This window comes from Haplochromis burtoni, unplaced genomic scaffold (assembly GCF_018398535.1).
Source record: "Haplochromis burtoni strain Fernald_Lab_line unplaced genomic scaffold, NCSU_Asbu1 Contig_15, whole genome shotgun sequence".
Taxonomy (NCBI): domain Eukaryota; kingdom Metazoa; phylum Chordata; class Actinopteri; order Cichliformes; family Cichlidae; genus Haplochromis; species Haplochromis burtoni.
This window is the reverse complement of record NW_024582376.1, coordinates 1,420,081-1,432,334: the sequence shown is the minus strand read 5'-3', so window position 1 is coordinate 1,432,334 and position 12,254 is coordinate 1,420,081. Positions and strand designations below refer to the sequence as shown.

Here is a 12,254-nt window from a genome sequence, read left to right as displayed (position 1 = left end):
TTGTGATTTTTAAAAGTTGGCTTGAGTTCTCCAGGTTTTCTGTTTTTCCAGGGTTTTATTTTAACATTGCCTTTTTTTTTGTATCTTTAGGCACTTTGTTATTCGCAGGCTGTCACAAAAACACATATATTGTTTTCCTATTTCTTTGGTTGAAACTATGAAAGATCCCAACGATAACAGTTTAACAGGCATAAAACAGTAATTTTTGCACCCACATGCCAATTCCCAAGGAGTTATTGGCTAAAAACATGACATATGACAGCAGGGTATGCACTGTGTCCTTAAAAATGAGGAAACTGAACCAAGTGGATGACCAGCAAAGAAGGGCTAAGCCTAACAACTTTCTGTAGCATATATGAAGTATCTTCAAGTCATTTCTTTTAGAAATAGGAAAAAATCCAACAAAGTTCTGACACAGGACCCGAGAAATGCATGTGGCACTTCAGTTGATCCATGTGCTGTTCACCGAAGTCTCATGAGACATGGTCTCAGCAGAAGGGTGTCTGTCAAGAAACCATAGTCAAAGAAGGGAACGGCAAGAAAAAGCACATGCCAAATTGTACAAGAACTGGAGCTGTCGTCAAATTTTTGTCAAACTGTATAAAGCAGGTCCCATATGTTGGAGGCTGTATCATGGTTTGGGACTGCATTACAGCCTGTGCTCTTGGAATCTTGTCAAAATTGATAGAACCATGCAGAAAAGTACTGTCACATTTTGATCCACCATGCAGTACCACCTGAAAAGTGTGTGTTTGGCAGCGGCTTCACTTTTCAGCATGACAATGATCCCAAACACACTGCCAATGCAGTAAAAGCATAACCGGTAAAGTGGATGGAAAACCACACGATGGCACAGTGTCGTTCCTTCCCAGAGCTTGGACCTCAACATTACTGAGGCACTGTGGGACAATTTTGACAGAGAAAAGAACAAAAGACATTCAAAGACACACTTTTTTTTTTTTTTTTTTTTGTGGTTCATATGTCTGTCACACTTTGAATGTCCTTCAAGAAGCCTGGAGAACAACTCTTAATAAGAGGAAATCTTGCCGAAGAGAGTTCAGGTTCTAAAATAATAAAAGTGGCCATGCCAAACATCAACTTAAGTTCATTAGAATTCTACAAACTGCGTTTTTGCCTTAAATAATGTATATATAAGTTCCATTTACTGTAATGTAGTGTAGTGTAGTGGCAAGTGAAAGGTAGCTGGCTTTGTGGTTGGGTCAGGAAAAGCATAAAACTGTCCCAAATCAAGCAATTTGCAGAGCTACCCCACTTGTAACAAGGGTGCAGCCAAAAGCAGCTTTATACTGTATTTCCATTAATGTTTGTACATGTTTCACCCCCAACCAATCGCAGCAGATGGATGCTCCTGCCTGAACTGGAGGTTTCCTCCTGTTAAAAGGGAGTTTTTCCTTCCTGAATGGTTGCTCATAGGGTGTTGTTTGATTGTTGAGGTTTTTCATACTGTTATTGTAGGGTCTTTAACTTTCTTACCACTGAGGTGACTGATGTTATGATTTGGTGCCATGCATATAAAATTGAGTTGAATTGAAAATTTAATTGAATCTCTGCACCTATTTTCCTAATAAAACATAAAGAAATAAGGTGTCTCAAGACTTTTGCACAGTACTGTAAGTGTGCATGTTATTTGTCTAACAACAAAAATATCTTTTTCTCAAGTTAAGGATATTTTTTTTATTATTGTGACCAAGGTGTAGCATGGCATTACTGTGAATGTGTATTGGAACACATACTTAACACTACATATAAATAAAAACTGAGAAATATCAGCAACTGGAAAAACTATAGTTAAAATAGAAACACAGTATGGCACAATTGTTCCTTACATTATGTTTTCTCTCCAACATAATAGATACAAAATAACATGCGCTTTTCTAGTGTTCTAGTTTGTGTTATTTCCTTTTATTTTCAGAGAATAACAAATATTTTAGGACCAGATATCCATTTAAAGAATATTGGGAAAACACACTTTGTCCAGTTTGACTCTGAAGGAGTGTTTGGTTGGATTCCCACACAAAAAGATGTCATCAATCAGTTTCTGTCAGGTGATTAGAGCTGACATGTTGATTGATATATTTTCTTTTGCCATGCAATCCGTTTGTTTTCTGTATCTACCACCAATTAACTGTAAACATTTTGGCTTTAATTGGTTGACAAAACTGTGCAATCTGTGACACAATGCTATCTCTTCACCGAGCCAATAGAAGTCCTAAAAACAAGACCCAGAAATAGAAGAGACACAGCAGATCTGGCTGTCTTACCTCGAATCCCCAACCCCATTGCCTGTCTTTCCTCTGGTGACATGCTCATTTTTCATCTCACCATCAACCACACAGGTACAGCTGTTTTTACTTTTACCATGGTTTTATCACAGTGTGTGATTTTTTTTCTTTTTTTTTAAACCACTGTCCTCTTACTTCTAACTGAATTCTCTTAGACCGCCATCTCAGCCACTTTCCAGTTTATCAAAAAGACCACCTGTTTAACAGCAACCCCAGCTGGGACTTTGGTGCCTTTAGGCATCTACAGATACTCATGAAGCAAACAAACTTTAACTCCTCAAGGTAACATATCCTCATATAACTGTGGTCACAGTATCATCATCTTATGTTCTAATTTGTATTCCTCTTCATCATCTTTCCATTGCCAGGTTTGCCCATGTTTTTTCTGAAACGGGGAAGTACGTGTTTGTTGACAGTGTTGTCCCACAGTGGAGTCTGGTAGTGGTAGTCAGTGAGGAGGGGACAGAGTGTGGCCCCAGGGCTGCTGTGTTTCAACCCATGACCCCAGCACAATTGGTCAAGCACGGGATTGTCAAGAAACACAAACTAAACCTTCTGCCCGACTGGGGATTGATTGCTGGTGGGTATTTGTATTGCTGACTAACTGTTTACAGGGGTATTATTGTAATGAATTAGCTTTCACCATGACACAATGCTGACTGTGTGCAGGGATCCTTAGTATGCTCTTGGTTGTGGTCGTAATTCTGACCACTACAGTACTAGTTTTGCGACCTAGCAAAGCAAAGCTTGTCTCCCAGTGGAGGATAAAGCCAAAGTGGCGCAGCCTCGGGGAGCCTTTCTGTCCGGTGGAGTGTGCATGCAGCAGAGAAAGGTATACTGGTGTGACAGCAGTGCTGACGTTGTGTTCTAAAAAATACATAAAACACTTTTAAACAAGTGAAAATAAACAAAATTCGAGTCTTTGTTTTTCAGCTTAGTGGTCCCAAACCAAGGTGATTTCCTTGGTAGTAGAGGTGTTGGAGAAGGAGCAGAAGCTGAGGAGCCTGCTATTTCAAAAGGAGGTAAGCCCCTTGTTTAATACTGTGCCAGTGCTTTTTGTTTTTTTTATCTATCTATGGGTTTTCAAGCAATTGCAATAAATGTGTAACTGTGATGGAGAGTAATTTTTTGGCCTAAACATGCTCTAATTTGTATTCAATTAAATATGGTATCACAGTATATGAAATTTAAGTCTGAAATGCATTTAAAGTTTACTTTTATGACTTACTGCAACTATGTTTTATCAAATTCACTAAAGAAATTTTCTGTACCTCTTGGACGACTTGGCCAATAACCAAAGAGTAAAAGTTTTCCAGAAAACTTTCACTAAAACAAACTTTGGCAGCTCCCTTTCGTCGACTTTTCACTACATTTGCCTTGTTTCTTTCTAATCTCTGATAGTGGAGGTGACGGTAATGTTTCTCAGTTGACGCTTATTACATTATTCATGCAGCTTGATTGGGCGTTTAAATGCCAATTGGCCTAGCCATTATGAAACCATCACGCATGACCAGCTAGCAGTTAACAGCCTATTCCACATCTGATTGACGATAAAGAAAATAATGGCTTATATCATACTGTAATGGCTTGTGCTGTTACCACTAAAGAAAGCTAGACCGACTCAACTAAATTACTATGGAGCCAAACTGAGCTTATAATTTCAATGTGCGTTCATGCTTCACAAGATCATCTCCTCAGATCTTAAAGATGTCATGATGAGGCCCTTCTGTTATTATTTCAAGCCATTTCAATCTTTCCCATTGTTGACATTTACTGGCCTTGTTTAGGAGGAGTGCCAGGGTGCTGTGATTTGGAGGAGTTTAATGTGAAGACTCTTTACGACAAGCTGGAGGATCAGAACCTCCATATAGCCTCACAGCTGGCCCGGCACCGCAAAGACATACAGGAGTTTTATAGAAACATCTGTCAACACACTGAATCATTCAAGGTGAGTTTTAATATTGTAATAAATAATGCATGGAATAATCCAGTAAAGCTGTTGGATAAATTATCTTGCCACCACAGTTCATGTTTAGTACAAAACCTAAAAAACATCCATCAGGTGGGGATGCCTGTCGCCCTGAGGGTAGGGCAGGTCATATTTTGATCGGTTGATTGATGTATTGGTGGATTGGTCTCTGGTTGCTTCAGTCTGCATGCCAAAGCATCCTTGGACAAATAACTGACCCCAAGTCATTGCCAATTCATTCATCGAACAGTGAATGTTCGATAGGAAGCGCTTAGAAACAGGACAAAGGGGCGATGTAGTGGTTAGCACTGTTGGCTCACAGGGAGAAAGTACTGGGTTTAAATCCACCATCCGGTGTTAGGATGCCTGGGTCGTTGAGCCAGGGTTTTGAGTTTATATATTATTTATCATTTCTATGCTTTGGTTTCTTTGTTAGAGTCATGTCTTATGGTTTGACTCTGTGTAATCCTTAGTTGCTGTCTCCCCTGTCCGCTATATCCCCGTGTCCAGTCAGTGTCTGTGTCTGCCCTGGTCCCACGTCTCTGTTCCCTCTGTTGTAGTGCCTGCATGTGAGTCTGTGTCTTTTGTTCAGTCTGTGTTATGTGTTTCCTGTTTTACTTTGAAAGTCTCTGTCTTATCTCAGTGTGTTCAGTTTACGCTTCCTTGTCTCGTCAGTTCGGATTTCTCCCAGCTGTGCTCTCCTTCTGTGTCTCATTCCCCTCGTTACTTCCCAGTGTATTTAAACCCCGTGTTTCTCTCGGTCACTGTCGTGTCGTCCCTCATGCTGTGTGGATCTCCCGTTGTCTCACTGTGAGTTTTGTTTATGAGTTTCCAGTTTAGTTTGCTTTTTTAATGACTTTCCCCTGCCAGCAAATAAAGCTGAGTTTTTTGTGTTTAAACCTCATGCCTGAGTGCCTGCATTTTGGGTCCAACTCCTGCCTGCCACACAGCGACTCATGACATCCGGAGTTTCCATATTTTCCATGTTCTCTCCATATCTGTGTGGTTGTCTCCTCACACAGTTCAGAGAGTAGTTAAATAGTCTTTTTGTTCTACCATTAATAAAATAAAATAAAATAAAATAAAAAACCTTGCAGCTGGGACACTACAGCCTGCAGATGGCAAATACGTTTTTTTGATTAATAAAATGATTAATAGAAACTCCTTTTAAGAGGTGAAATCAAATTAATGTCTGCAGTACATTTGAGCAATGTTTACAATGACTACTCTTATAGGATCCTTTACACCTGGAATGTCAAACTAATTTTATATTCTGGCCCTTACACTTCATACCCATGCTCTAGGCAACCATGTTTGCTGGGAGTCTGGCTGTGTCCCATTTTATCCTCTAGCATGTGAGACCCCCTTACACTGATTAATGGTGCCTCATTGCATTGCTGCTCTCACTGATACCCCAACTCCTTTTTATTATTTGTTTACCATCAAACCAGCACCTCAAAGAGAAGCGGTTTGAATCCAAGAAGTGCTCCTTCTCATAAACAGTTGAAGTCATTTATTTAAAGTTTCAGTTAATGTTTTTTTGTTGTTGTTTTGTTTTGTTTATTAATGATGAGTAAATCACTTACCACACTTTATAGGTGAGTTATGAACCATTAATAAGAACAACTTATGGACTTGCTTGTCCATACATAACACATACATAATAATGCAATCTTGTTCCCCTCAAGGAAACAGAAGAAAAATTCTTTATCCTTCTTTCAGAATGCCTTGGAGAATATGGATCATAAAAAAATGAGCCTCCTTAAAGAGATATTAGTTCATAAAACAATGAAGGATGAACCATCAGGCAGCAGTGTGGGGGAGAGACATACACAAGGTAAAAATAAATGATGATGATCATGAGGATGAGAGTAATGTCTTCTACTGAAGATGAATGACCGTCTCTAATAATAAGATAGATCATTAAAGGGATATTTAGTCAGTCTGGGAAATGTGAATTCTTCATTTCTTGTTGAGAACCACATGCATGTATCATAGCTGTAAAGTTACAGACAATTACTTTAGCTTAGCATAAAACACCAAAGTGTAAAGATGATAATATGTGGTTTGTATTGTGTTTTGTGGACCATCACACAGAAGCATGCTGGCTGTTTCTTGTTGTGCATTAACAGAAATGGAAATTTATGTCACAATTTAATTTTTTTTTGTATGTAACTGAACATCTCCATCATTCAAGTTGAGGCCTGCATGTCATTGCTGGGAGCTCTGGTCAGGTCAGTGGAAACTCTCTTATGCAGGCTGACAGGAGACGCTTGGCAGAACCAGGATTTGTCTGGTCCCCTGTACTGTCACACAGGTCATCACGATACCAGAGAGTGTGAGGCGCAAGCTGGATACATGCAACCCAATGACACTAACATGTGTTTGATGCAGGTACTGCAGTGGCATTCTTTCTGTATTGTGTATTTATGATATAAAGTAGAGAGTAAATTCCTCACTCAATGATCCACAGTTTTCATCAGTGAATGTGACCAAAGCAGGAGCTCTTCCACACGAGCCCGGTAAGGAATAAATCACTACTTTGTATGCATGTACAATAATATCAGAACATTACACTGATCAGGCATAATATTATGAACACCAAGAGGTGAAGTGATTATTTCTCTTTATCATGTCACCTGTTAGTGGGTGGGATATGGGAGCAAATGAACATTTTGTTGATGTGTTTGAAGCAGGAAAATGGGCAGGCAAAAGGATTTGAGCAAGTCTGTCAAGTGTCAGATTGTGATGGCTAGACGAATGCGTTCTCTGGAGCATCTCCAAAACTGCAGATCTTGTGGGGGAAGGAAGGAACTGTGGTGAACCAGTGACAAGGTCATGGGCAGCCAAGGCTCGCTGATGGACAAGGGGAGGGAAGGCTGGCCCATGTTATCACAAAAGAGATTAGCTACTGTAGCTCAGATTGTCAAGATAGTTTATGCTGACAGAAGGGTGTCAGACTACACAGGCGTCGCAGTTTGTTTTGTGTGGGGCTGCACAGTTGCAGACCAGTCAGGGTACCCATGCCTCTGTCACTACTGAAAGCTCCAACGATGGGCACGCGAGTATCAGAACTGGACCACGATCAATGGAAGAAGGTGGCCTGGTCTGATTAATCATATTTTCTTTAACATGATGGCCGTGTATATGTGCATCACTTACCAGGGGAACACCTGGCAGCAGGATGCACTATGGGAGGCAAGTCAACAGCGGCATCAAGCATCTTTGGGTTGTGTTGGACAAACAACTTACAGGACATAACAGATGTGTTACTAACATCTGATCCAGATACCAGGTGTCCATAATCCTATGCCTGGTCAGTTTATAGTGTGTTCTGCTAATGTTATTTCTCTGTGTCCTAGACCATATACAGAGCACGGCTCCTTCTTTAAGTGATCATGACCTGTCCAAGCTTATCATGATATCACCTCTATTCAAGACCCTGCAGGAGATCCAGCAATCTTTACAAAATCTCACCATGGATGAGTCAAAACAATATTTTAGCAATGGTACAGAAACATTATAGTGAGATCTCTAAAACACACATAATATTTGATCAATGCAACATATACCAAGTTCTAAAATTATCTCTTTTTTTTTTTTCCTTTTTAGGAGTTGCAGATAATTCTGCAAAGGGGAATTATGATGGGCAGCTCATCCCGACTGCACTGGACAACCTCTCCCCACAGGACTCTGCCATTTTTTTGTTTGGTTGTCAGGTGATGCAATTGCTTGAAAACTGCCCCATGTTCCCCAGTGCTCTTCTCCTGCTGGCCAAGTCGATTCCATTCGCTCCATCTTCCTCTAATGGGGGTCTACTGTCACACTGCTCCAGGGACTTTTATTTTGATGCGACCAATCAAATCCTGTATCTGTCAGAGGCAAAGCTTCAGCACGTGGGACATTTCATCTCTGTCATCCTGCAGTCAATGGCCCACATAGCATCTGGTAATCAGAGAAAAACCAATAGAAGACAGTTCTGAAGGACAGTCTCGTGTCCTCGTTTGGCAACTGTCATATAGTACAGAGTAATATCCCTGGCAATTAACTTTGAAAGCACAAAGTATGTAATCTTCTTTAAAAACACTGATATATAGATTTGTATATGTATTTTTTAATCCAGGATCCAAAGCCCAGAGCTTTATGCAAGCACTCCATGAGGCCATTTCAGCTCTAAGCCTTCAGTTGTTCAATGTTTCTTTCAAATGGAGCACAGCAGAGGTGTGTAAGTGCTCTTTAAACCTCACTCATCATTCTCATAGTATAAAAATGGAGGCAGATAACATTTTATGCCTTCTTTTAACAGTCCAATTTCGATGCTTTGAAGGGGCGGAATAACACATTAGTTGAGGAATTTCTCAACATTAGAGTTCCCACTGAAGCCCGCTTCACTGAGCACCTATTAGCTAGCAGGTTGGTGAGACAGATAACGATTACAGCAGAATAAATGAGGTTTGTCATTTCAGCAAAATATTTATATTACAATATGTAATATTTCTCCCTTTTTGCCAATTCAGACTCAAGAAATACAAATATTTCCAGCTGGAGCAGCTCATTTCTGAACTCAAACATACTCCAGCTCAGACCACAGACAAAGGTAAGACAACTGTTGATTGTAATAGTAATTCAAAAAGAATTACTATTACATAAAATACTCACAGGATTTTCACGGTGTATTTATTGCTGTAAAACAATAAATATCACATTAAGGGGTCTTTGCAAAGCTACTATCTAAAAGTAAAGGGAAAATAGACCTTCACCAGTTTCATAAATGAAATAGTTCATATGCTAAAGGTTGCAAAATTAATTTATTTAAAAAATTACAGTTGTGGCATTTGTTGTCAGTATAGGAAAATGTATAAGGAGCTGCGAACAAAACATCATCATGTGTTGATCAGCTGAAATTCTGTGGACATTTGTTGCAGTCTTGTACTATTTTCTTATGCATGGACTGATTTGATCATTTAAACTTCTGCTTTTGACCATGAAGCCTCAGTGACATCAGCAAGCGGTCTTGCGAAACAATGACCATAATAATATTCCAGCCCTAAAAGTTGATGAACAAGCCCATCTGTGATTTCATGCAGATGTTGTTCATTTCATTTTTGCCACTTAAAACATAAAAGCATCATTAAAGTATTATATGAAGTCTTGGAGAGATTTTCTGTTTTGTTTTTGCTGTTAAGCACCTAAAAGACTTTTGTTTCAGTGTCCTGGTGCACAGAGTTCAAGGTTTCCATAAAACCATGATATTGAGGGCTGAAGTGCATTGGGTGGTTTTTGTGCTTCATATATTCACATATTGTTTGGTGTTTTTTTTGTTGTATTTTCCATTCTACAGATTCCAGACACACATTTTTATTCTTTTTCTTTGTTTTGTTGTAGGTTTACCACCAAAGGGGACACCAGTGCAGGTAAAAATATAAAAACTGAAACAGAATTTTAATTTAAGTGAACCGTCAACCATTATTTCTCTTCCAGATGTCATGTATAGAGGAAGAAATTGATCGCATGAATGAGTCGTTCTTGCTGCTGAGCACGCAACTACAGAAGAGAGCTGATGTGAGCACATGGCTAAAGGAAAGAGAGAACAGCGCTGGAAACCATTCTGCAGTAATTAGCTGGAACATTATATACTGCACATATAATTACATAATCCAAAACATGAATCTCTGTGTTAATTTAATTGTGTTGTGAAGGGCTTTTAAATGATGTCTTTCTGTTTTGATTTCATCCAAGTTTCACTTCAGCGTTGTGAAATGATCTCGTTTGATTTTGCCAGTATCTGCTATTACTGCATTTCATACATATAAATGGCACATTGCAGTGATTGAATGGTGATAACTCGTTTTAATCTATGATATTCATGATGATGTTCAGCCTTGACTTAAAAGAGAAATGCGTAAATCAGTATGCATGAACGTGATCTGTGTCTGAATTTGCATTATTGCTCGAGACTATGTGCACGAACTCAGTCATATCTTTATGGCACATCATTTACAATACATGCTCTGTGATCTATTCTTCTGCAGAGGGCAACTCCAACAGACATGCCAAGCCTGAGTCGTAATGGAACAATCCTGCTGGAACTGAAGAGACGCTATGTATTACAGCGCCTCAATGAGCTCCAAATCACATTAGGCCAGATCACACGATGCCAGCAGCATGACAGCAAGTCGAAAGATGGGACAAGAGGCTGCACACAAACAGACAGCAGCACTACACAGCAGGGAGAAAGTGAGAATTATGGTAGTACAGATGGTTTGAGCCCCAACGATGGCCAGCGGTGGGACAGTATTTCAGCTAGCCACAGTCACAGCCAACAAGCCGAAGAGAGCAGAGGTCTTGATAGCTATAAACTGGAGAGTCATATTTCTGACCAGAAGAGTAACACTGTCCAAAGCAACAACCCTGACACATTATTGGGCTGCCAGACGCCAGGCACTCAAGATCTTAATGTTCCAGGAGAGCAAGAGCTAAAAAGGCAGCCTGCAATAGAAAATACAACAAGCTAAACAGATACTGATGACATTTGAGTGCACAACAATCTGAATGTGGACAAATGATCAAGGTTTTTTCCTTTTTTGTGCTCCTTCATGTTAGACCTTGAGTGGCTATTTCTGTACAATATTGTTGCTTTATTCGAGTAACGATACAAGTGACCTCTGTCTTCATTTTGGTGCACTTCGTAAAAACAATTCATCGTAGTTCCTTTCAATTATGTGTGGATCCAGACAAAAGTAATTTGCAGCTGCAAGGAGTGGCATGACACAGTCTGTCAGCTTGTCCAAAGAATTTCTTAGTCAGGAGTTAATACTGGTCTCTAAGACAGATTGTGCTCATTATCATATTCTAGTTAAGACAATAAAGCTCAGCTGATTTAACACAAGGTGACACCGGTGCTTCTGTTCTACTTCCTGATCTCAGCAGCTTCTCCGCCGTGTCGAGGTGACAACCCGCGTGTTTTTCATGAATATGTAATATTAAACTACAATAACTCTTCTCTCTCTTGCACACTTACAGGTTCTGAACTTTATGCCCTGAGCTGTCGTTCTAGTGAGATTTCTCTGTAACCAGCAGATTAACCGAGTGGAACTAAACGTAGCTGCACAATTCGAAAGGCACCGATTTGATTTTGCTCCAAAAAGAGAAGTCTATGTTGCACAACTGCTGTCTTCTTCTGGTTCAATGATTTATTTGACGCATAGCGTTCTGGGTCTTATAATAGAAAGTCAGTATTCCTACAGGGGGCTGTGAGCCAAATCAGAAGGTCAGATGGAACAAGTCTTCACTTACTATCAGTGTTAGCTTAGAGGTCTGTGCCAAGTCCCCCTGGTTGAATCTGGCATTGCCCTGTGGCTCTGTGTATGTGTGTGTACACATGTGAGGTGTAGTTCAGTGACTCAATGACATTTCATGCCTTATCAATTAGATTGGCTCTGGTGCCACTGATTTTGCATTTGTGTCCAGAGTACCTCGCAGTGGGACATGGCAACATAAAACAACTTACTGGGCAGCTCTGAGTGTGTAAATCTTTGTGGTTATTTACTACATTAGGCTTGCTCTAGTTGGTTAGATGAAAACATGGGTTATTTTTAGGATGAATGGCTTTGTGTGATGATTGTGTAAGTATCTGTGTGCCCATATGCATAGAGTAATGTGTCTGATCTCAAAATTGTTATTTTATCCCATCTTCCCACAGCGATTTGGTAAAAAACTACCAAAATGCACACAAATTTATGCAACTTGGATTTTTTTCCTTTTAGTTTTGTATTTTTCTAGAAAATCAAATACATTCTGAACAACCAGTACAGTCACAGGAACAACAAGGATCATACATGCGCCCACTTCAAAAGAACCATAAAATTCAAATTGAAATAGGTTGACTTCAAACGTCCACAAATAATGTATAAAGCAGCAAACAAACAACATTCAAAACTTGTTCCAAATAAGACCAAATCATCATGACCTGAGAGGAAGCC

The 12,254-nt window shown here is 39.7% G+C and overlaps 1 protein-coding gene across 1 annotated transcript; it reads left to right on the top strand.

The window, feature by feature from the left end:
- The first annotated feature begins 1,637 nt into the window (after positions 1-1,637).
- Positions 1,638-12,111, top strand: LOC102304822. The gene is made up of 17 exons (XM_042218090.1): positions 1,638-2,066; positions 2,226-2,357; positions 2,459-2,585; positions 2,672-3,135; positions 3,237-3,325; positions 4,091-4,251; positions 5,995-6,109; positions 6,470-6,666; positions 6,746-6,794; positions 7,635-7,781; positions 7,885-8,220; positions 8,396-8,493; positions 8,579-8,685; positions 8,790-8,869; positions 9,658-9,686; positions 9,754-9,885; positions 10,305-12,111. The coding sequence occupies exons 4-17, from the start codon at positions 2,984-2,986 to the stop codon at positions 10,785-10,787; spliced, it is 2,175 nt and encodes a 724-aa protein (XP_042074024.1). The 5' UTR covers positions 1,638-2,066; positions 2,226-2,357; positions 2,459-2,585; positions 2,672-2,983; the 3' UTR covers positions 10,788-12,111.
- Positions 12,112-12,254: the final 143 nt, after the last annotated feature.

What these genes read in the sequence shown, in the direction of transcription:
- LOC102304822 (XM_042218090.1), top strand. Translation starts at nt 2,984, where the DNA reads ATGCTCTTGGTTGTGGTCGTAATTCTGACCACTACAGTACTAGTTTTG. An exon ending in GGGGGAGAGACATACACAAG is followed by an intron (nt 6,110 to 6,469) that starts GTAAAAATAAAT and finishes CCATCATTCAAG; the next exon opens with TTGAGGCCTGCATGTCATTG. An exon ending in CAAAGGGGACACCAGTGCAG is followed by an intron (nt 9,687 to 9,753) that starts GTAAAAATATAA and finishes TTTCTCTTCCAG; the next exon opens with ATGTCATGTATAGAGGAAGA.